The following is a 12,186-nucleotide window of genomic DNA, read 5'->3' as shown; positions in this document are numbered from 1 at the left end:
TTTCTCCTGACCAGGCTGCAGGCTCAGTGGAAACACTGCTGTGGCAGAATCTGTTCTTAGGCTCTCTCTCTTGCTAACAGGCAGGAACTCAGTTAGGATGGAGGTCTGATGTCTCCTCTGTCTGTTAACCTTTTTCTCTGCAAAGAGTCAGCCTCTCCTCAGGGAAAATGCAGAGAGACTCAGAGATTTAGAGAGGAAGACAGAATGAAACAGAGAGGAAGGAAGGAAGAACAGAGGAAGGAGAGAACCGGAGGTTGGTCACAGTCATTTTATGTGTGAACCTTGATAGTCACATCCCGTTACACCTGCCATGTTCTGTTATTAAGAACAAGTAAGGAATTGGGGAGAGAGCTCAAGATAGAGCACCTGCCTACCATGCGTGAGGACCTGGGTTCAATTTCAGCCTGGCTAATACAAACCAGAACAAAATTCACTACGTGTGACCCATGCTCAAGGAATGGGCTACTCAGGAGGTGGCCATCAGAAGGTGAGCTGTCAGCAGTTGAGCACCCTTGCCATGGATGTTGTGACTCACACAGGTGTGAATGTAGGCACAGTGCTGGTAGATTTAGGGGTGCATCTGCATCCATATTGCTTGCTTAGCCTGTGTGAAGTCCTGACTTGAGGCCACAACACCAATACATACAAGAAATTGAGATGCTTAGGGAACATAATGATGGCTGATCTGATGAACTTCTGCCCCCTCATGATGCCACCAGGGAAACATGTCTAGGAGGTGAGTGTAATTTCCACCACCATACAGCAGGAACCAGGCCTGTGTGCAGTGTTCTCCTCCCTTCCACCCCTTCATGGAAGTGACCTCTAATTCTGTATACTGTGTATACATGACACCAGCCCACAAGGTTTAAAAGTGTCATCTCTTGACTGGCGCAGCCCCCCAATGAGACAGAGGACGCTCTTGTGGGTAACAGGTAACTGCCACTTTATTGAAGCGGGTTCTGGCTTATATATCTGACTGTGGCCAATCACAAGATGCCTATCTGACTGTGGCCAATCACAAGCTGCCTATCTGACTGTGGCCAATCTCAAGCTGCCACGGAGTAAACATCACTAGTTGCCACGGAGAAGTTTATTTGGAGAGGGACATTGCGGAAGCTGACGTGGCTCTTGGTCCTGGGCAGAGTATGTTGAGCACCTGCGCCTGAAAAGCTCTCACCTCTGATGATGTCCCTAGGAAGCAGATGCCATAGTTCAGGGGGGCACACTGGAAAGAAACTGAGAGGCATGGTGTCTTGTCTAAGTCGACAAGGGAAGTAGGAAGGAGGAGTTGGGTCTAAAACTAGGTCTGCTCAGACCGGGGATCTTGGCTTCATTGTGGTTTTTCCTTTCCCATGGGAAAGCTTTGCCTCTTGCCAAGGATCCATCACTTGGGTGGAGCTGTTGTTTTCACTCTGAAGGACACTGAGCAGTCATTCCATGTGCTTCCATGGTATCCAAAGCAAGAATCTCTTGGTGATGCCAGATGACCCTGTTCCACACAGACATCATGGAGGGAGCTGGTGGGTGCCTTAAATCATCAATGTACCAGACACTGACCATAATGCAATGACCAGAGCAGATGCAAACACTGGTATCTTGTGCTTCCATATTATGAAGGCCACACAGTCACCCTGGAGAGCTGACCAGGTACTACCCACATTACTGTGAGTGTCCCTAATTCTTGGCCTCTGTACACATGGACATAAAATGGGGGTAGGGGAGACCCATGAAGGCACAAAGAATGGGGTGATGCATCTGTATAAGAACTGAAGGTGGAGGGAAGGCAGACAGAAAGCACTCCCCACTATCCACTCACTTTGCAGATAGTTATAGAGCAGCAACCTGTTGAGCACCCATGATTAAAGTAACACTGCAGACTCCACTCTCTTTCTCACAGAGGCAATATTCCACAAGAGTGGTAAAGGGAGTTGCATTTCAGGCTTCCTGAAGAGTGGAGGACAGGTGGTCACAGCACTGTCCAGGAAACTCTGTCAGCAAGTGAGGGCTGATTATGGTTAGCTCACAGGATACCCTGGGAGGACAGTTTGGGAGGGGAGCCAGACCTGTAGTGCTGCTTACAAATGTCCTCCTCAGGATCAGAGTTTCCCTTCTTGGCTCCTGGCAGGTGCTGCCGAGGAAGGTGGGACAACCAGCCCAACCTAATCTGATTGAGTTGGGCCAAGCCTAGCTCACTGAAAATTAGAACTACAGTGAGAAGGAATTGGCCTGGGTCTGTTGGTTTCTGAGGAGGACATGGGATACTTTAGAGGGAGAAAGACAGACTTGGGGCCTCCTGCAACACAGAGACCTGCAGAAGTGAGTGGGATGAGGCAGAATGGGAAGCTTTCCTGTGGTGCATTTGTGCACAGAGTTGTTCCTGAAAGGCCCTGTGGGGCCTTGGGGCTTGTAAGGAGAAAGGACAGTTGGGGATTCTTCTAAGGCAGGGCTGGTACCGGACTGAGCTAAAGGTCTACTTACAGATCTTGTGCCAGCCTCACCTCCAATGATCTCACCAGCTCTGGGATCAAACTGAAAATCAAGGTCAGATACCCAGTCTGGTGGAATTCCAAGGCAGGTCTGTCGCTGGCTCCATGGCAGGTGTCCTCAGCTCCACTTAGGACTCAAGTCTTTCAAAGTATCGGCCCTTCATTTTCCCTTCACTTTGCCTCTTCTATTTCTTTCAGTTTTCATTTATACTCTTAAATCTATAGTACTTTAAAACATTAAATTCTAAGATAATTTAATTTTAAGTTAAGATTTCATTAGTTTCCACATGTTCAGTTGAGTCACACATAAGCCCATTGTCAATTGGTACAATTTTCACATCTGTCTAGTTCCAGCTTTTTGCTCAATGTTGGACCCATCCATACCCCTGCTCTCTCCTGCAAGTCCCCACCCACCGTGGACCTTTCTCTCACTGTGATTTACTACCCTGGGTTTTTCATATCAGTGCATTAGATTCTGTTTGGCCAAATATTCCTGGAGGAGACTGGATGCTAATGCTGTTTGACAGAAGAGAAAACCACAGATAGACAATGTCTATAGGGAAAATGTAGAGACCATTGTGTATGTACTCATCTTTTCATGTCGGAAAATGTTTCCATGATTTCAGTGATACAAAGGGAGCTACAAATGACTGATTCATTGCATTTGAAAAACAACAATAATGCAAAAATCACAACAGGAAACCTTTCTTTACAACCAATAGTCAGATAAGTGTATTTTATTACAAGTATGAAAGAGGTCTCATGAGTCCATTTTGTGAGGGAAATGACAAATTCTTCTAACTCAAAGGGAATCACCAGGGCCAACAAGCACACAAAACACTGAGCCTCCTAAACCTGATACATGCAGGCACACATCCCTGAAATGTGCTATTTCCCCATCCACTGACACATTTTAAGGCAGGTGCTGAACAACAATGGGAAGGACATGGAGGGCAGAGCACAGCCCTATATCACAGCTCCCATCAGAGCTCTAAACAGCCTTCCCTAGAACTCCTAGGACTAAGAATAGAGTTTTCTCCCACACAGAATGCTGCACAAATATTCAAGAGTTTGATTCACAGTACTCTTTGAAGCAGGAAGGAACTGGGACCCTCCCTAGCCTCCACGTAGAGTATGCACAGGAGAGTTGTCTGGATGATTCTGTTCACTGCAACTGGGGGGAACCTTGCCCTGGCCCCAGGGCCACAGAGCTTCAGGACTAAGGATGACAAATTCATGGCACAACAAGGTTTTCCTTGGGCCAGCCAGTGCACTGGGCATCTCCACAGCAATACAGTGCCTCCCAAAGCCAGGGACAGCACTGGGAAAAGGTATTTAGATGCCTGGGTGGCCAGTCAGGCGAGGGGCAACCCTGCCTCACACAGCTGTGCAAAGTGTGTCCCTCTGGAGCTAAACCTCCAGCAGATCCCACTCATTGCCTTCATCAGGTCTGACAGCAAGGATGTCACACAGAAGCACAGCAACACACTTGAAGTTTACTCAAACTAAATCGTTTAGCTTCCCTTCAAGAAATTACTGAAAATGCACAAGTCTGGAAAATCAAGTCTGAGAACACTGCTCTGCATTTTGTATAAACTGATCCTTTACAAGACATGGTGGTAATGCCCGTTGGTGGGTCTGCTATGGCAGAGATGTAGACTCTCATGAATAGAGGTTTTGTAACTGCAATAGAAAAATTGTAAATAAATGATGCATGTGCATGATTTTCTGTTTGGATTGCACTGAAGGAAGGGGGATCGAGGCAGCAACCTAGATTTACTGAGCTACCTCAGTCAACCCAGGGCACAATCCACCACATGATTCCATAACCCAATTGTGAAAGCTCAGCAACTTGGTTCCTGCTTGTTGCTTGACAATTTTGAGGTGTTTGTATCTGTGCCAGCCATCTCTGCCTCACTTAGCTTCTGCCCCCAGAATATGTGTAGATCAGACTATGTGTTTACAAAAAGTTCCATCATGATTTCAGGACCAGTGGCAGCCTCTCATATACTGGAAATAATTCTTCAAGTTTGGCCATAAGAAACCTGATACAATGTGCTTGAGAGGAAATGAGATTGTCTGATATAAATGCAGGAAACTCATTTTGTCTGTGCCAGACTCAGCTGCTACTAAAGCCCATATTTTTGAGGTAAAAAGATATGAGTTGGAGTGGTGGAGAGCACAGTAACATCCCCAAGTTCAGTTTCTGCTTTGCTTCACTCATTCTACTAAGCTGCAGAATGGATTCTGAGTGTTCAAACACATAGGGTGTGAACTGCAGCAGAAATCTGTAAAAACTTCAGTTAACTGGGATGTGAAAAGACAAGGAATGTTTTTTGGCAAAATACACCTCTAAATATATATTTAAAGCATCAAAGAAACCATAAAGAAGATAAACATGAAGACAAAGAGGAAGAGGAAGAAGAAGGAGGAGGAGGAGGAAAAGAAAGAAAAACAAAAGTAATGCCAATGTGTGGGGTTTTGTCTCCAATGCTTCAGCCTCATTTAGAAAGGAACAGATCAAAATTTAAAGAACGGAATTGTCACTGTGGAAAATGGACTTTGCCCCAAGGCACTGATCCTGTGTCTGACCCGCTATGAATGTCCAATCCAAGGCAGAGCCTGGAGCCTGGTGGAGGCTGAGGCCAGGACCCAGGACTTGAGGCCCCTGGGGCTGAGGTGGCAGAGTCTTTGCTGCACCCTGATGGCTCTGCCTTATTGGGCCTGCAGGGCTGCAGCATGGATGCAGTGGTGGAAATGGGTGTAAGGCAGGAGGTGCTGGGCTCCTCTGCATGTTGCACACTCCCGGCTTGGCCTGAGGACAGGAAGATTCAAGTCCTCCTTGCTGGAAAAAGAGATTCTGAAGAAGATTCTGGGTGTCATCTACCAGACACAGATGAACACAGTGACTTCTCAGGTAAGGAGGACAGGACACCCACCAGAGCAGGATCCGCATGGCTTCATGTGTTGGGGGTTTAAAAGTTAGTCGTGAATGATGAGTTTCCTTTATGAATAAAAAGACTCCTTATTTTATATATCTATAAAGTGAAGCTTGAATGTTCTTCTATATGCGTATCCTACATTACATACAAAAAAGAGTATTAAGTCACCCATTTCTACTCACCTATTAAAGAAAATAACAACTATTCTTAAGTGAATTTAACAGAAGAGAAGTAATATTGAATGGAGCACTATAAATAATGCAGTGGAAAATAAAATGGAAAAACCCCAAAGGCATCCCTACCAGGATGAGAGGTCTGCCCTTGACCAGCTTCTCTCTCCTGTCCTCAACAGCTGTGCAGGTCTGTGTCTCTTTGTTGCTGGGTGGAGAGAGTGTCAGGACACAAGCTTTCATCAATCTCAGGAAAGATCAGGGACATGGCCTTCTTTCAGCATTTTTCACTGGCTGTAATTTATAATTAACTCAGCAGCTGTGCTGTGGAACATTCATGGTTTCTAACTGTCCACACCTTAACTGATTAAGAAGTGAATATGGTGGCGTCTATCAATCTCATTTTTTATAATGACCCTTAGAAGTGGAATTTCCAGGTTAAATGTATATAAGATGAATTTGAGGGTCGCAGATATTCAACTTGAATCCTCAGCATAGAGTTAGAGACTGATAGAGGAAGACTGAGTCTGCTCAAATCTCTGTGGAGATCTGAAGTCAGAGAGATGGTCCAGGAAGAGGAGGAGGACACCATATCACCTAGCAGGAATCATGGCTAAAAAAGTCCCAGTCCAGGCTGCCTCATCCATCAGTGAGTTCTAAGGAAAGCGTCACACATTCCACACTGGACAGGAGAGAGCTGGAATGGTTTCAGATCTCCTCCCTACAAGCTTCAGGCCCCCTGTGTCACTCAGGGGAGCTATGTATGAGGTCAATCTGTTTCAGAGCCCAACTTGACTGAATGTTTTCCACCCAGGTGCAGATCTGAACTGCCACATGTGGACTCACCATAGCTATGGAGCAGGACAGGTAGTTTACAGGGAGCAGGTCAGGAGATGGGGACACTGCAGGCAGGTCAGGGTATAAAGCCTTAAATAAGAGACCAGGCCCTCACCAGCCCCAGTTTCCTCCAGCAGTAACCACACCATGCAAGAATGTGCATTAAATCTGAGTAACTGAAAGGAGTTACTCACAAAATTATATATTATAGAGATAGTTTGAAGATACAAAAGTAAATGGGAGCATCCGTAAGTAAAATGAGATGTGACCTTTAATGGATATGTGGTGTCCATTGATGTCCCCGAACCACATGCATCAGAAGGAAATAGTCTGATGAACAGAGCAATAAGGAGCACAGGCAATGTGTAAACATCACAGCTGCTTAACAACAACAACAAAGCTGGGATACAATAAGTGCACTGGTGAATTTTATCCAGTATATAATAAAGAATAAATACTGATTGTTTTTAAATTATTGGATCAAGTTGAAGGAAAACCCACCACCAACTTCTTTTAAGTGACAAAGTTAAAGTTATCCTGAGAATGAAGCCAGATAATAATGTGTTAAAAATAATATAAATGAAAACACTCTGTTGGCTAATATTCCTACCAAACATACACAAATGTGTTCAGCTAAATGTTTGCAATGTTAACTCACCAGCATATTCAAAATTAACCAACATGATCAACACTGGGCTCAATCTCAGTGGTGCCAGAATGGTCCTTCTCTAACAAACTATCTGTTTCCACTGGTTTTAACAAAAATATGCGATAGTATAAAGAAAAATTTTTATAGGCAAGGAGATAATATAGAAACCATTGTTCATTTTCGGTTAACTGGTTCTAAATACCCTGTAATTCCTTCATTCTGTTGAATGGCTTCACACTGTCTTGATATGCTTGATGCTATCGTATACAAAGTTAGACTCAAATAATTCAAGGAATGAGGCACTATGGTTACTACTATTATGTTAGATTATCTGAGACTGAAACATAATTATGCTTAAATTGTTCCATTCTGACCAGTGTTGTTCTATTACAATGTCCTATTTTATCTCAATCTCCACCCTTTTTTAAAAATTAAACTATTTTTTATTTTTTTCAATTAAGGGAAAACTAAATTTAAAAATAGCGGGATATATTATAGTAACTATTTGTTTTCCTATTAACCTGATTTGAATGCCAGTATTGCTCTCCACATCTTGTTCTGCCTGATTTTACTATATTCTATTTTGTTTTATAGTATCAAGTTTGAGGGTATAGGCAACCACTTTAAAGGGAATAAGATATATTATGATGCCCATTATAGTTTGACTATTATCTTCTTTTGAAATCTTGCAAAGTCTCCATTGTAGGTTTTATTGGTCTTGTTCTGTACTGTTTTGATCAATTCTATTATACCTGATGATATAGCAACTCTTTTTAAAAATAGCAAGAGGCACAATGGTAACCATTTTTGATCATCTGATATTCTATTTTTGCATCATGTACTATGCCCATCCTTCTGTTCTAACTGACTCTGTTTTATTTAGTCATGTTAGGATTTATTCTCTTCTAAAAAATTTAATAAGAACTGTGGGAGTAAAAAAGCTCAAAACATGTAATTGTTATTGTAAAAAAGAGAGGAAAGGAAGGTGGTCTAAGGGATATAACTGCATGTTTGAGTGTGTAAATGGAAAACCATATTACTGAGCTTTTGTTGGATCTCTGAATAGAACTTTCTGCAATCTCACTGTATGAATGTCCACTTTATATGCTTTAATTTTATAATTTGGACAACTGTTTCTAAGATGACAATATGTAACCTATTAACTAGTGATTTCTTACTGTATTTTTTCCTTGAAATTCTGTATTACTTGTACCCTTTTACTGCTTTGTTTTTTATTTCCTTTCTTTTTTCTCTTTAATTAAAAAAATAATCAAACCTGGAATGGATATCTTTTATTTATTTATTTATTTTTGGCTCTGGAGATCAAACTCATGACCTCACACTTGCCAGCCAGGTGCTTAAGCCACTGAGCTAAATCCCCAGCCCACCAGTGGATATCTTTTACATCTTGCCATCTTCTGAGTAGTTGCCTCTGTTCTTGAACTTGATACCAGCAAGCTTACCAAATGTGAATAAAATCAGCCAAGGCCAAATAACATTGAAACAATCCAGCTTCAAAGAAGATCAGTCATAGAAGACAATGTAAGTAATATAGGGATTCAGTTTTAGTTAATAGGAAATTAAGGATAATTACCATGGTATAACCTGCTCGTTTTGCGTTATCCCTCTGTGACCTCAAATCTAATATGAGTAGACAGACCAGAACTAAATATAACCAAACTGAACAGAGCAACCAGACCACTGTAGCTTTTAAATCCTGATACACTTTTAACAATGTGCTCTGCCTTCTTTTTTTAGGCAATTCCTCACCTTTCTCCTTCTCAGGATACTATTATTCAATGTTCAGAGTGATATTAGTCTAATCTCTTATGTTCAATTTCAGCATACATAAAGATAAAGACAGCTACTACAAAGAGAATGAGAGACATTGTAGTATTCATTATCGACTTCCCCAAAATCAGTCTTGAAGATCGAAAAAGCCTGCATCATCCTGTAATTATTTGATTAGTTCTATAATATTCAGTATATATTCAATGTGTGTGAAGATGGGAACAACTATTTGGAAGAAAACTAGAGACAGTAAAATAGACAGTGAACATTTCCAGTGGACTTGCTTTGAAATCTGTGTTTCCTTAACTTGTTTCCTTATGAAATGTTCTGCTCTGTTTTGCCATGTTTAATCTTACCCTCTTTAAGAAAAAAAAAGTGTGTAGGACAGATAGGCATATTAGTAACTTTTTGGTGGATCATTGAGGTGAACTGTTGACAGTGTCATTATTTGAATATCACTTTGTATGCTTTAAATTTGTAATTTGAACAACTACTTCTAAGATAACAATATGATACTAATCAACTAGTGATTTGTTATTGTTTATTTTTCTGCAATTCTGTATTATTTCTACACTTTTTTTCTCTTTAAATAAACAACATTATAATTCACCAAAAAATATAAAATTTAAGTTTTAAAGACAAAATATTAAGTACATAGACACTATCCATACTTGAAAGTGAAAAGCCCATTTCAGTTTAGCATTTTTAATTACAAGATGCCATGTTGAAGCACAAAAACACTTTTAAAAATCTAGAGAGGTACAAGTGATTAACTGAAAATCATAAAACATATGCAATTGAGTAGCGCTCCACCTCAGATTTGTCATTTCTGGAATATTTGTGAAGAAATTTTGACATCTAACTTCTGTATTGATTATTTCTTCAGGTCTCCTTGGGATTTTTAAAGTAAACTTAGATCTAAACTGTCTGAACAGTGATGCTTTTTCTATGTATTTAACAAGAAACATGGATTGCCATATTTCTCACATTGTTAATCAACATAGCATCTCTGCCCAGTGAGCTCTTTCAGATATTTAACAATGATCATGTATGCTAAGAGTATTCACATAACACATAGGATTTATCTCTTGTGTGAGTTTTTTCATGTATTTCACTTACAATCTGGCTACTGAAAGTGTCTCCACTTGGATACATAGCCAGTGGTTCTTCCCAGTGTGAATTCTTTCATGTGTTTTGCAATGACTATATGCAGTAAAAGCTTTGCCACATTGTTATGTACATAGGCTTTCTCACCAGTGTGAAGTCATAGATGTATTTTATAAAATCCATGTGTGGTGAAAGCTTTCACACATTCTTCACATACACAGAGTTTCTCAACCATGTAAATTTTAAAATGTATTGGACAATGAGCATTTCTGCTGAAACCTTTCCCATATTCCTTACATATGTAAGTTTTCTGCCCAGTGTGAAGATTTTCATGCATTATGCAATATGTACATGTGCTAAACCATTCTCATGATGCCTATATACACAGGTTTTATATTGAATATGAACTTTCATGTTTCTTACAATCTCCCTGTGTTTTAAAAGCTTTCCCACATTGCTTACATAACTATGGTTTCTCTCTAGTGTGAATTCTTTCATGAACCTTACAATATGCATGAGTGTTAAATGCTTTCCCACATTGCTTACATACATATGGTTTCTCTCCAGTGTGAATTCTTTCATGTTCCTTACAACGTCCAGGTCTGGTAAAAGCTTTCCCACACTGCTTACATACATATGGTTTCTCTCCAGTGTGAATTCTTTCATGTTCCTTACAATGTCCAGGTCTGGTAAAAGCTTTCCCACACTGCTTACATACATATGGTTTCTCTCCAGTGTGAATTCTTTCATGTTCCTTACAATATCCAGGTCTGGTAAAAGCTTTCCCACATTGCTTACATACATAAGGTTTCTCTCTGGTGTGAATTCTTTCATGTTTCTTACAGTCTCCCAATGTGTTAAAAGCTTTCCCACATTGCTTACATACATATGGTTTCTCTCCAGTGTGAGTTCTTTCATGTGCCTTACAATATCCAGGTGTGGTAAAAGCTTTCCCACGTTCCTTACATACATAGGGTTTCTCTCCAGTGTGAATTCTTTCATGATTCTTCCAAGCTCCCTGTGTTTTAAAAGCCTTCCCACATTGCTTACATACATAGGGTTTCTCTCCAGTGTGAATTCTTTCATGTTTCCTACAGTCTCCCCGTGTGTTAAACGCTTTCCCACATTGCTTACATCCATACGGTTTCTCTCCAGTGTGAATTCTTTCATGTTCCTTACAGTGTCCAAGTTGGGTGAAACCTTTTCCACATTGCTTACACACATAGGGTTTCTCTCCAGTGTGAACATTTTCATGTATTTGAAAATGAATTTTACTGCTAAAAGCTTTCCCACATTTCTTACATATATGCGATTTCTGCCCAGTGTGAAGTTTTTCATGGATTACACAATAAGTACATGTGCTGAAAGCTTTCTCACAGTGCTTACATTTATAACATTTTTCTCTGGAGTGAAGACATTCATGTACTTGACAATATGTACATGTTGTAAAATCTTTCCCACACTGATTACATACGTAAGGTCTCTCTCCTCTGTGAATTCTTTCATGTTTCTTACAAATTCCATGTGTGGTAAAACCTTTCCCGCATTGCTCACATACGTAGGGTTTCCCTCCACTGCAATATTTTTCATGGATCTGAACATTGTGGTGTGTTTCTGTTTCTTTCACATTCACATTACCTTCTGCAGAACAAAGGAATACTTCTTTACACTGATTCCAAGATGTAGGTCCATAAGATTTTCGTAGCTTGTCATTTCTGTAAAGAAAAAAAATCACATATAGGATTTATAAGCATATTACTAAGCTTTTCTTGGAGAGTTGAACAAAACTGTTTGCAGTCTCACTGTTTGAATCCCCTCTTCATATGTTTCACTTTTGTATTTCATAACAATTTCTATGAGCAGCATATGTAATCATCATCTTGCAATTTCTTTCTGTTTATTTTCACTTTGAAAGCAATATTGTTCCTTCTTATTTTCTCTAATTTAATTTTCCTTATATTAAATTTAAAAAAAGAAAAATTCACAGTAAAATGGGTCTCCGTTTAATGAGTGCATTAATATCAAGTTCTGTTTTCAATGCCTGCTAAGAAATTCTGACCATGAAGCAACAGAATGGCCTTGTAAGATATGTTGAAAACAACCATTCCCAAAAGGATGGTACACATTAGGAAATCTTAAAAATTGGTACTTTGAAATGCAGAATCTTTAGCTTCACTTTGGGCATGGGTGCATATGTGTATCAC

At 40.4% G+C, this 12,186-nt stretch overlaps 1 protein-coding gene across 1 annotated transcript; it reads right to left on the bottom strand.

The window, feature by feature from the left end:
- Positions 1-10,448: 10,448 nt before the first annotated feature.
- Positions 10,449-11,633, bottom strand: LOC134474678 (zinc finger protein 14-like; the record flags this gene model as incomplete). The annotated part of the gene is made up of 1 exon (XM_063243185.1): positions 10,449-11,633. A coding segment is annotated over one exon (1,185 nt), but the record flags the coding sequence as incomplete, so codon positions are not given.
- Between the last annotated feature and the right edge of the window lie 553 nt (positions 11,634-12,186).

This window comes from Cavia porcellus, unplaced genomic scaffold, assembly GCF_034190915.1.
Source record: "Cavia porcellus strain 051 isolate PalLab524CR breed Dunkin Hartley unplaced genomic scaffold, mCavPor4.1 scaffold_34, whole genome shotgun sequence".
Classification (NCBI taxonomy): Eukaryota; Metazoa; Chordata; class Mammalia; order Rodentia; family Caviidae; genus Cavia; species Cavia porcellus.
Note: the sequence above shows the minus strand (reverse complement) of the source record. Positions and strands in the feature narration are given on the sequence as shown.